Source organism: Neofelis nebulosa, chromosome 17, assembly GCF_028018385.1.
Source record: "Neofelis nebulosa isolate mNeoNeb1 chromosome 17, mNeoNeb1.pri, whole genome shotgun sequence".
Lineage (NCBI taxonomy): Eukaryota > Metazoa > Chordata > Mammalia > Carnivora > Felidae > Neofelis > Neofelis nebulosa.
In genome coordinates, this window is record NC_080798.1 from 1,162,866 (window position 1) to 1,174,858 (window position 11,993).

General features: G+C 41.8%; 1 protein-coding gene across 3 annotated transcripts in view; it reads right to left on the reverse strand.

Annotated features, from left to right (window-relative positions):
• LOC131499685 (zinc finger protein 211-like) overlaps positions 1–8,667 on the reverse strand; it is a 34,042-nt gene extending 25,375 nt beyond the window's left edge. For 2 of the 3 annotated variants that reach the window (XM_058707845.1, XM_058707843.1), the window contains exons 1-4: positions 8,450–8,667; positions 4,203–6,073; positions 3,608–3,646; positions 2,647–2,773 (exon numbers count right to left, since the gene is read on the reverse strand). In XM_058707845.1, the coding sequence (XP_058563828.1) occupies positions 2,647–2,773; positions 3,608–3,646; positions 4,203–4,235 (199 nt within the window). In that variant the 5' untranslated portion in view covers positions 4,236–6,073; positions 8,450–8,667. The remainder of the gene's footprint in view (positions 1–2,646; positions 2,774–3,607; positions 3,647–4,202; positions 6,074–8,449) is intronic. The other variant, XM_058707844.1, reaches the window with a different exon arrangement.
• Between the last annotated feature and the right edge of the window lie 3,326 nt (positions 8,668–11,993).

Below are 11,993 nucleotides of genomic sequence, written 5' to 3' on the forward strand. Positions count from 1 at the left end.
AAAAAGATCTCAAATCAACAGCCTAACTTTACAACTTAAAGATCTACAAAAAGAGCAAAGAAACCCAATGCTAGCAGAAAAAAAAAGAAATAATAAAGATTAGAGCTGAGATAAATAGAGATAAGAAACACACGAAAGAAAAAAAAATTGACAAAACTGAAAGCTGGTTCTTTCAAAGCTATCAAAATTGACAAATGGGGCACGTGGCTGGCTCAGGTGGAGCAAGTGACTCCTGACCTCAGGGTTGTGAGTTTGAGCTCCATTCTGGGTTTAGAGATTACTTAAAAATAAAATCTAAGGGGCGCCTGGGTGGGTCAGTTGGTTAAGCATCTGACTCTTGATTTTGGCTCAGGTCCTGATCTCATAGTTCATGAGATCAAGCCCCGAATTGGGCTCTGTACTGACAACAAGAAACCTGCTTGGGACCTTTTCTCTCCCTCGCTCTCCACCCCTCCCCCACTCTCTCTCTCAAAATAAATAAATAAACTTAAAAAAAATAACTAACTAAATAAAATCTTTAAAAGTTGACAAACTTTACCCTAGAATGGCAAAAAAGAAAGAAAAAAAAAGGAAGACTGAAAATAGTAAAATAAAAAATTATCATGGGGACATTATTACCAGTTCAACAGGAATAAAATAGATTATAAAAGAGTATTAGTAAGGAGACTGAATCACTAAGCAAAAACCTCCTGACAAAGAAAAGTCCTGGACTTGATGGCTTCACTGGTGAGTTCTACCAACCACTTAATGAAGAAATAACACCTATCTTTACCAAAAACAGACAAAGTCACTACAAGGAAACTACAGACCAATATAATTGATTCATCAATGCAAAAAAATCATTAACAAAATACTAGCAAACTGAATTCAGCAGCCACAGTAAAGGATTATACACCACAACCTACTGGGACTTATTTCTAGAATGCAAGGATGGTTCAACATACGAAAATTAATCATTAAAATACATCCTATTACAGAATGAGGAAAAAATTATATGACCATCTCAACTGATGCACAAAAAGCATCTATCAAAATTTTAACACCCTTTGACAATGCAAACAGTCAGCAAACTAAGAACAGAAGAAAACTACCTTACCATAATAAAAGCAAAAGATTAAAACCCATAGCTAATATGGTGAACGCTTTTCCTCCAAGATCAGGAAGAAGAAAATTATACAAAATGGTATTGGAAGTTCTAGACAGAAGGGGAAAAAAAAAGAGGAAAGTCATCCAAAAGGAAAGGAAGAAGTAAAATTATCTTTACTTATGAATACATTATACACAGAAAACTAGGCCTAAAGGTTTAAAAAATGTTCAGAATAAATGAATTCAACAAAACAACAAGACACAAATAGAACATAAAAAAATCCAGCTGTATTTCTATACACTAACAATAAACAATCTAAAAAGGATACTAAGAAAACAATTCCACTTATAATAGTATCAAAAGAATAACATACTTAGAAATTAACTAAACCAAAGAAGTAAAAAATTTGAACACAATAAAGTACAAAACACTGGTAAAAGAAATTAAAGAAAATATTAATAAATGGGAATACATCCTTATTTATGGATTAAAGACTTAATACTGTTAAGATGTCAAATACTACTCAAAACCATCTACAGAGTCAATGCAATCCCTATCAAAATTCCAATTTTTTTTGTAGTAATGGAAAAATTCACATGGAGCGATGCCTGGGTGGCTCAGTTAAGTTTCTGACTCTTGATTTCAGCTCAGGTCATGATCTCACGGTTTGTGACTTTGAGCCCGGCACGGGACTCTGTGCTGACAGCACGGAGCTTACTTGGGATTCTCTCTCCCCCTCTCTCTGCCCCTCCCCCATTCACACCCTAACCCTAACTCTCTCTCTCTCAAATAAATAAATAAAAACTTTTCAAAATAAACAAAAAAGAAAAAAAAATCTCAAGGACACCAAACAGCCAAAACAATCTTAAAAAAGACTAAAGCTGACAGAGTCATACTTCTTAATTAAAATTTTACTGCAAAGCTACAGTAGTCAAAACAGTGTGATACTGGCATAGAGACAAATACAGTCCAATGGAATAAACACTCCAGAAATAAACTCTTGCACATATGGTCAACCGATTTTCCACAAGGAGGCCAAGACCATTCTAGACCATTCAGTGGGGAAGATCCATGAGGCTACCATCAAAACTACTGATCCCAGGGGTGCCTGGGTGGCTCAGTCGGTTAAGTGTCCGACTTCAGCTCAGGTCACGATCTCGCGGTCCGTGAGTTCGAGCCCCGCGTCAGGCTCTGGGCTGATGGCTCGGAGCCTGGAGCCAGCTTCCGATTCTGTGTCTCCCTCTCTCTCTGCCCCTCCCCCGTTCATGCTCTGTCTCTCTCTGTCTCAAAAATAAATAAACGTTAAAAAAATTAAAAAAAAAAAAACAAAAAAACTACTGATCCTGAATCCTTCCCTGTGAGGGTTTAAAGCAGCAGGTATTGGGGCAATAAAGGAAGAGAAATGGGTATGCACTCAGTCCAGCTCTAGTAACCACAGCACCCAGCCAGGGAATCGGGAAGGCCCAGTACCCATCGTTCAGATGCAAGACCAAGCTGCGCTTGGAAGGGAGAAAGGCAGGGCCCCGCCTACGGCACAGGGGTGGGCGTGAGGGCCTTACCTAGTGAGGATGTGAGCGCAAAGTTCTCCAGCATCACATCGTGGTACAGGCATCTCTGATCCTCATCCAGGAGATCCCACTCCTCCCAGGAGAAATATAGGGCCACGTCCTCAAAAGTAACACTTCCCTGCCAAGATAGAGACAGATGAACCACAAACGGCCTCGCTCCTGAAGACCCGTAATCCCCATCCCCACACATTTATCCCACGTTCACCCTCCTCCCAAGATCCACAATGAGACGAGATACCAGACTCTGGGATCACTGCTGTCTGCTTCTTCCTTATACTCCCACTAATCGCTGTGTTCACTCTGCGCCCCACTCTGTAACCAGCTGGAGTGTTTTTTTGTTTTTAAATTTTTTTTAACGTTTATTTATTTTTGAGACAGAGAGAGACAGAGTATGAACGGGGGAGGGGCAGAGAGAGAGGGAGACACAGAATCTGAAACAGGCTCCAGGCTCCGAGCCATCAGCCCAGAGCCGGATGTGGGGCTCGAACTCATGGGCCGTGAGATCGTGACCTGAGCCGAAGTCGGACGCTTAACCGACTGAGCCACCCAGGTGCCCCTGGAGTGTGTTAAGACCTAGATTGGATGCCAGACCTTCCATCTCCTCCAGATAGATGTCTAACTTCGAAGGCAGTCATTCCAAGCTTGACTGGCGGCCTGCCACGCTTGGCTCTCACCAGAAAGAAAGGAGGAGCCTAATTCCCCGAGCCTCACCTCCAAGCAGTTCCACATCCTGACACCTGTTTCGTAATGAGCTTCCGCATCTCTTTCCTTGGATGGCCCCGTGTGGGAATCCCACCATATAAACCCCGGCCTAGGCGCCACCCTGAGCTAGAATTCTTCAGGGTCCCCAACCCAAGGGCTGGGGGAACGGCAGGTGAAGAGTCACAGGACACCACAGATCTGGACCAAATGTGCGGCAGGGCCAGTGAGGGACCGATACACTTGCACTTACCTGTGGAGGCTCCCAAAGCACTTCTGCAACCACGGAAACCTGTGGGAAGAGGGGAGTCTTTGAGGGACGGAACCCTGGCGATTCTCCGGGGGGGCTTTCTATCCCGGGCTGACTGGTCGGCTTCTGGGCTGCCTCTCGCCGGCTGTGTGTCCTCGGAAAAAGACCTCCCTCTGCCTCAGTGCCCTCCTCGCCCCCTACAACCCGTTCTACTGAGCAGACGTTGGAGAACATCTCGAACCCACGTCTCTCTTTTCCTCGCGATTCTCCATTGCTCTCGGGGCTCTAGGAAAGGAGCTTCAACCCCACAGCCCGCCACTGCAGGTGCGGCTCAACCCAAACCGTCTCCTGCGGCAGCAGGATGGACCCCAGGTTTCCGGGTGTTTCGGTTCAAACCCCCTGCAGCCCTTCCCCGGCAGCCCGCTCCCGCACCCCGTCACGCCGGCGCTCAGACACGGGGCCCCCGCCCGCGAGCGCCTCCCCCGCCCGGACACGGGGACCCGGGCCGCAGGGACCCGAGCAGGAGCCCCGCGCTCGGGCCTGGTGGGTCTGGGTTGGGGGGGGGGGGGGGGGGAGGGTCCGGGGGCCGCGCGTTTACCTCAGCCGGGTCCCTGCGCGCGGCCGCCGCCATCGGACTCTGTGGGCGAAGTGAAGAGATGACAGCTGAGCGACCCGGACGGTCGCGGGCTCCGCAGTGTCCAGGCCGGGCTCGCGGGCAGCGAAGTCCCCGACCCCAGACCAGCCTCCGTACAGCGGGGACGAAGCCTCCTCTCGTGCCTCCTGTGTCGGTCGCCTGGGTCCCAAGCCGGTGTTCCGCACCTTCCGACCGAGCCCGGAGACCCCAGAACCGCTAAAACGACCGCCACGGAAAAGGCGGAAGCCCCGCCTCAAGGCGCTACGCCCTGCCGGAAGTGTCCCTTTTCTGCACTTTCATTGGGTTATTGCCCCTGCCGTTCAAAGCAGAGTTTTCAGGGTTATGTAGTCCCAACGGCAGGGGTTGCCGAGCCCCAGAAAGTCTCGGAGAAGGGGTCCGGCGGCGTCGCGAGGCCTCTGGGAAGTGACACCCCCCTATACTTCTAAGGTCGAGGAGCGACTTCATTTCTTCTTAACAGTGGCAGGCCAATTGCTGGGAGTGTTAACTGCACTTTAAGGTCAGGGCTACCGATCCCTGAAGTGTTTCCACGTTATTTCAGACTCTATGAAGGCAACTCTAGTGATCATGGCTGGTAGCTGGAAGCGAGGAAACATTATCTTACTGCTCTTTACATGCCTGCAGCCTGAGGTGGGAAGGTCATTTTTGTGAGCTTCACTGGCTTGGGTCAGGGACAAAACCCAAAAGGACACACAGGACCAGGACAGAGAAAATAGAGGAAGGGTACTGGGCAGCTCTGAAGCCGGTTATCCTAGTGGGCTCTGGGCCTCTGGTCCTTGGTCCCTTCTTCCTGTTAGTCAGTGCTTGTGCCCAACTCAATGAGAAACACTTTTATCTACAAAACATAAAACTTTTATACATGCACATTTCCCCCAATACACATTTACATTATTAATGCATAAAATAAAAAATTAACTATTGTTTATTAAGGAGCACTACTATATGTACATTTATAAAATAAAAGTGGAAAGTCGATGATAATTCTACCTCCTGGAGAAACGCAATGTTTGCAGGATGGTATCCTTTTAGAATTCTGTTTGCACATGGATACACCCCTCTGTGTGCCTATGCATTCCTATGTATTCCTACAAGTTGTCATACTTTGTGCATAAACCTGAGGCTTGCTTTGCTTAGTTAACAAGTTGTTCTTGTTCACCATTATATCATTGATTCTAGAAGAATACTTTGTACCTGATAATCACCTAATTATATAGATAGATATAGATAGATATAGATATAAATATAGATATAGATATAGATATAATTGATCCACTTGCAGAAGTCAGAAGAGTTTAACTGGATTAGGAAAAAAATTTCTGGTGCAGAAGTCAAAGAAGAACAGAGAGACATGGGTGTCACTGCTAATGAGCACAAAGGGGCTGAATGCTGGGAAACATAAAGCTGTCGGCACAGAGGTGTCCACCAGCCACTGCTTTGGATTCACAATTAAAGTCAAAATGGAAGAAAGACAATAAAAGCCACTCAGAAGGCAGGTCATTCTGAGAGAAACCCCTCTGGACACTCTGTAAATAGAACACAGGTTTACATCCAGCATCATCCAGGAAATATTTCAATCCAAAAGCTGCCATTGTCTGTGAGATCCTTCTGGAGAAAAGAGTCAGTCTTTGGCTCTTAGTCTTGTTGGCTAAGACTAGTTGGTTGACAGTCTGAGCTGTGGTCTCAACTTGTATCCAGTGAGCAAAGTGAAGTTATAAAGGCAAAGGAGGGCAGAACTTCCCAGCATCCCAGCTCCAGTCCGAGGAAGATAATTCCCATCTCCAAGTTGGCATGTCCAGCACCTTCATATCCGGAAGATACTGATTTTAATTTGAGACAGAAATGAATGAATAAAGATAAAACAATAACAACAACAACAACAAACATGTTTCTGCTCAGCTGTATCTACCGTTTTACTATGTAACACACATATTTCCCCTCTTTCAGTAATACATTTTCTTTTTTTTTTTTTATTTTTTTTTAATGTTTATTTATTTTTGAGACAGAGAGAGACAGAGCATGAACGGGGGAGGGTCAGAGAGAGGGAGACACAGAATCCGAAACAGGCTCCAGGCTCTGAGCTGTCAGCACAGAACCTGACGCGGGGCTTGAACTCACGGACCGCAAGATCATGACCTGAGCCGAAGTCGGACACTTAACCAACTGAGCCACCCAGGCGCCCCTACATTTTCTTACTTTAAATGGATTTTAAGAATATGTGCTTATGGGTATGGTGGTTAAGGTTTATAGTAGAATCAATTTAAATGTCCCTATAAAGGAGGCTGTTTGAATAAATGAACCATTCATACAATATATTTCCTTAGAGCCATAAATCAAATGAAGATTATTTCCACCCTGTCTGAAGTTACCTGCAGGACATATTTGTAAGGGAAAAAGGGCAGGTGGGTTAGAGGGTTTTTAGTATTCTACAATTATTTTGATGACTGTGAAGGAATGAGAATATAAATAAGTATATACACATTATTTATACAACTGCATTAAAACTTAAAGAATGAATTAGAAACATAAGAATGATGATATAGAGGGGCAGAGATGAAATAGTATGAAGGGACATAAATCAAAACTAGACATAACTGAATTTAGTTATAGGTTTGACTTTTGGACGAATACAAATACTTTTACATATTATATCAAAATGAAATTGAAACAATCAAATTCAATGACAAATGTGACACAAGATACATAAAGCAGACCGTGTAATAAATTTATAATCCATCTGAACAAAATATTAATACTTCAAGTACATTAAAAAGTACACTTTAAAAAAAGTTTATTGGGGCGCCTGGGTGGCTCAGTCCATTAAGCGACCAGCTTTGGCTCAGGTCATGATCTCACAGTTAGTGAGTTCGAGCCCCGCCTCGGGCTCTGTGCTGACAGCTCAGAGCCTGGAGCCTGCTTCGGATTCTGTGTCTCCCTTCTCTCTGTCCCTCCCCCACTCATGTTCTGTCTTTCTCTCTCAAAAATAAATAAACATTAAAAACAATTTTTTTAAGTTTATTTATTTACTTTGGTGGGGGGGGGGGGGTGCAGAGAGAGAGGGGGACAAAGGATCCAAAGCAGGCTCTGAGCTGACAACAGCATGCCCTATGTGGGGCTTGAACTCATGAACGATGAGATCATGACCTGAGCCGAAGTCAGACACTCAACTGATTGAGCCATCCAGGTGCCCCTCATAATCATATTTTAATAAAATATTGATATTCATATTTATATTAATAAGCATATTAAGAAAGAACTGATGCTTTGATCAAAGAGGGAAAATAAAAGGAAAGTAATTTAGGTAAAAATTATGTAATTTTAAATTTGTTTGGAAGAGTAAACATTAAGTGGCCCAATATTGGATTCAAACCATGTTTGTATATTCTATCTCTTCTCATTAAACAGATCTACAGATGAGTAGAGTAATGTTTCCTGAGTAATTAGCAACCCAGTTACTTAAGCTATGTTCTCCAAATGCAGTTCCTCACTAAAAGATTAGTATCTATTTAAAAATTGCCAATTCCAGATTTAGGGCAGGAACTGTTTGAGATGGAACATCTGTTCAAACCAGGACATAAGGAAAGTCTCTCGTGTGACCAGAGTCACGTTAAGGTGAGGATGACACAGGATTCAACTTGAAAAGAATCCCACTCCACACAAATTAAGCAAGTCCCACCCATTGAGCGTTGAAGAAAAGTACCTGGACAAGATTTAAACACAGCAAGTATTTTAAATATCCACCTACTGGGGCGCCTGGGTGGCGCAGTCGGTTAAGCGTCCGACTTCAGCCAGGTCACGATCTCGCGGTCCGTGAGTTCGAGCCCCGCGTCAGGCTCTGGGCTGATGGCTCGGAGCCTGGAGCCTGTTTCCGATTCTGTGTCTCCCTCTCTCTCTGCCGCTCCCCCGTTCATGCTCTGTCTCTCTCTGTCCCAAAAATAAATAAATAAAAAACGTTGAAAAAAAATTAAAAAAAAAAAATATCCACCTACTTCTAACGATAGAAAGCCACAGTGGTTAAGCTTTGAGAAAGTTAAGGAACTGACTAGTTATTCGGTGAGCCGGAAAAAAAGGGAGGGGAAATACGAATCATTTCTCCTATCCTTTCAGTACGAATTGTCCCAGGGTAATCAAAGAGAGGATGAGGAAAAATTCTCTGTGGAGAATTCTAAATGAAAATGATTAAGGAGTGCACTTACTGTGATGAGCACCGGGTGTTATAGGAAGTGTTGAATCACTGTATCGTACACCTGAAACTAATATTCCATTGTATAGTAACTGACTGGAGTTTGAATAAAAACTTTAAAAAAATAAATGAAAATGCAGAAGTAGTAATAGGATATTAACATTTTCCTTCTTCTAATATGGTAATAGATCTGCGGAATGATCACCAGATAGCAGCTGAAGCCAATGGATGCCAGGCTGGTGGGAAATTGATATTGACAGTTGCTTATACACATGGACATGTTCATCAATCCTTACGTCACAGAAGGGGTTACAGCTTGTCATAATGACACCCAGTTGTGGACAATGAGGACACTGCACCGCCCTGCAAGTATCCTTGAGGAAAAGCTGAACCTGAATTTGATTATCCTCTAGAGCTAATTATGCATTTATTGGCAAATTAAGAAAATATGTGAGACAAAATCAAATTGGCACAATTAGCTAGAATGATGCAAATGATTCTAAACAGATGATCCATATTCTTCATAAAAATGAAAAAGTAAGGAAAATAAAAGAGGGAGAGATATTAATTAAGAGAGGCCTAAAAGACAAAACAGGTAAATGCCATTCAGGGACAAAGTTGAAATCCTGATTCGAATGGTCTAAATCTTTAAAACATATTTCTTTTGACAAAATTGGGAAAGTGTGAAATGTGACTGTGTATTTGATGTTATTGTTATTTTTGCAGGTGTTAAAATCATATACATATTCTGCTCAGGAATGAATTCCATGTTTTAAAGATACATTAATAATTATTTATTATTGTGTATAATGACATGCCTGGGATTTTCCATAATCCATCAGAGGAACATGGGTGAGATATAGATTAAATGGGAAGGCTATGAGTCAATATTTCATTTTTGAGCCTCATAATTCTTTTATGGGGTTTATTACGCTCTTCTCTTCTTGAGTATAAGAGACATTTTGCACCATAAAACAGCTATATAAAGCAGCTTTCATAAATTTTTCCTGCCAACAATAATTTCATGAATTTTTCCCACTCATGTTTCATTCTAAGACAGTACATTTTAATTCATTGTTTTTCTTGTTCCAGTATTTTATTCTTAAAATATTTCTAAGTGTTTTATTAAATTTTGGAGTCACAGATTCAAGTGAGTTCCATATTCAGAAATACAGAGACATGGGCACTGTGCCATCTGGAGACAGTAACTCCCACCTAATCTACAGGCCCTTCTAAGCTCAGCCAGTTATTCAGATATATTTTTTAGATAACCACATCTTCCAAAATAAGAATCTATCTTGTTACAAAAAACGTCCCAATATTGAAATGTGGAAAGTCTTGTTACAAAAAAAGTCCCAATATTGAAATGTGGAAAGTCTACCTTAATGAAACTCTGGGGGCGCCTGGGTGGCTCAGTCAGTTAAGCACCGACTCTTCATTTCGGCTCAGGTCATGACCTCACGGTTTGGGAGATCGAGCCCTGCGTCAGGCTTTGCACTCAGAGCACAGAACCTGCTTGGGATTCTCTCTCTCTCCCTTTCTCTCTGCCCCTCCCCCTCTGACACTTTCTCTCTCTCTCAAAATAAATAAACATTAAAAAAAGAAAAAAAAGAAAACTCTCTGTGTGGCACACAAAACTGCTCTGCTTTGGAGGAGATCTAAGATTGGCCAGTGTGTTACATCAAATAAAAGCATCTTTAGTCAATGATAAAAATGCATAAATACAAAAGAAAATAAGAAAATAGTAAATTTAACAATATTTAAGGAGAGATCCTCTTGAAGAACATTTCTTTCTCTCAGAAATGCACAGATAGTTCAGTACTGAATGTTGAAATATAGTGATATTCTCAAGTGGACTGGGGACAGACCAGCATGCCAGCTACCAGTAAGCTGACTTGCTAATTTCTTATTGTGATATTTCCATGTTGAAATGAGAGTAACTGTGAGATGATGTTACTGTAAATGAAAACTTTAAGTGTTCATGTCAAGATTTGAGATGATTGTGTAATCCAGAAAAAGTATAGAATTATAGAAAACATTATTAGATTTAATAGCATAGCTTATGATACACATACTCGCTAGAAAAAATCAGAAATCAACAGATTTCATGTCTACAGGAATATTATCTTTTTTTAAGTTTATTTATTTATTTTGAAAGAGACAGAGACAGCACAAGTAGGGGAGGGGCATAGGGAGAGAGAGAGAGAGAGAGAGAGAGAGAGAGAATCCCAAGCAGGCTCCGTGCTGCCAGGGCAGAGCCCAATGTGGGGCTTGAACTCACAAACCGCGAGATCATGACCTGAGCTGAAACCAATATTTGGATTCTTAACTGACTGAGCCACCCAGGCATCTCAGGAATATTATCTTTAAAACAAGAATGGAGATTATTGTGAATATGAGTAATTACAACTTTGCAAAGTAGCACTAAAATTAAAGAATTGTGTGGAATGATGAGACAAAAGTAAAAATTCTTAATATATTAAGATCAAACTGCAGTGCCTGGGTGGCTCAGTTGGTTGGGCATGTGACTCTTGATTTCGGCTCAGGCCATGATCTCCTGGTTCATGAGATCGAGTCCAACGTCAGCTCTGTCCTGACACAGTGGAGCCTGCTTGGGATTCTCTCTCTCTCTCTCTCTCTCTCTCTCTCTCTCTCTGCGCCACTCTCCTGCTCATGCTCTCTCTCTCTCTCTCTCTCTCTCTCTCTCTCTCTCTCTCTCAAAATAAATAAATATACATAAAAAACCAACCAGGGGTGCCTGGGTGGCTCAGTCGGTTAAGTGTCTGACTTCGGCTCAGGTCATGATCTTGTGGTCTGAGGGCTGGAGAGCCCCGTGTGGGGTTCTGTGCTGACAGCTCAGAGCCTGGAGCCTGCTTCAGATTATGTGTCTCTCTCTCTGCTCCTCCCCAGCTCGCGCTCTCCCTCTCTCTCAAAAGTAAATAAACATTTAAAAAAATATATAAAACTAAAATAGCAGAGACTGTAGATTGAGAGAGAAAACTGAAAACTGTAAACAATCTGATTCATAAAGCATGTATCTTATTTATACAATACCCATTAAACAGTAATCTAAATTCTAAAAATTTCATGGCATTTGGGCAATAAAAATGAGTATGTTTAAATCATTCAATGCAGAGAGTTTTCTCTCACAAAGATAAATTGTATTAGCAGCACCTTTCAGTAATATAGAAATCTGTAGTTAGTTCAACAAAACATAGCAGGATATTTATAAACCCTCATGCACACACATAAACAAACACACATAAGGTCAACTAAAATTTAATTATTTGTGAAGCTAACTTATTATATCAGTTAAAAAATTTGAGGTTTGGTTGGTAAAATAGAGGTAAACATTGACCTCACACATCAGAGAGCTTTAAAGACAAGATCCTAAATTAAAGAATGCCAAATACTGTTAAGTCAAATAATTATGTGTATATTTTTAATATTTTTGGATAGGGGGAATCATGATCACATATGGCACAGATCAGAAGCCATTGTATTTCATGTAAATGAATTAAAAATTTAACTAAAATTAAAATTAAACCAGAATATAG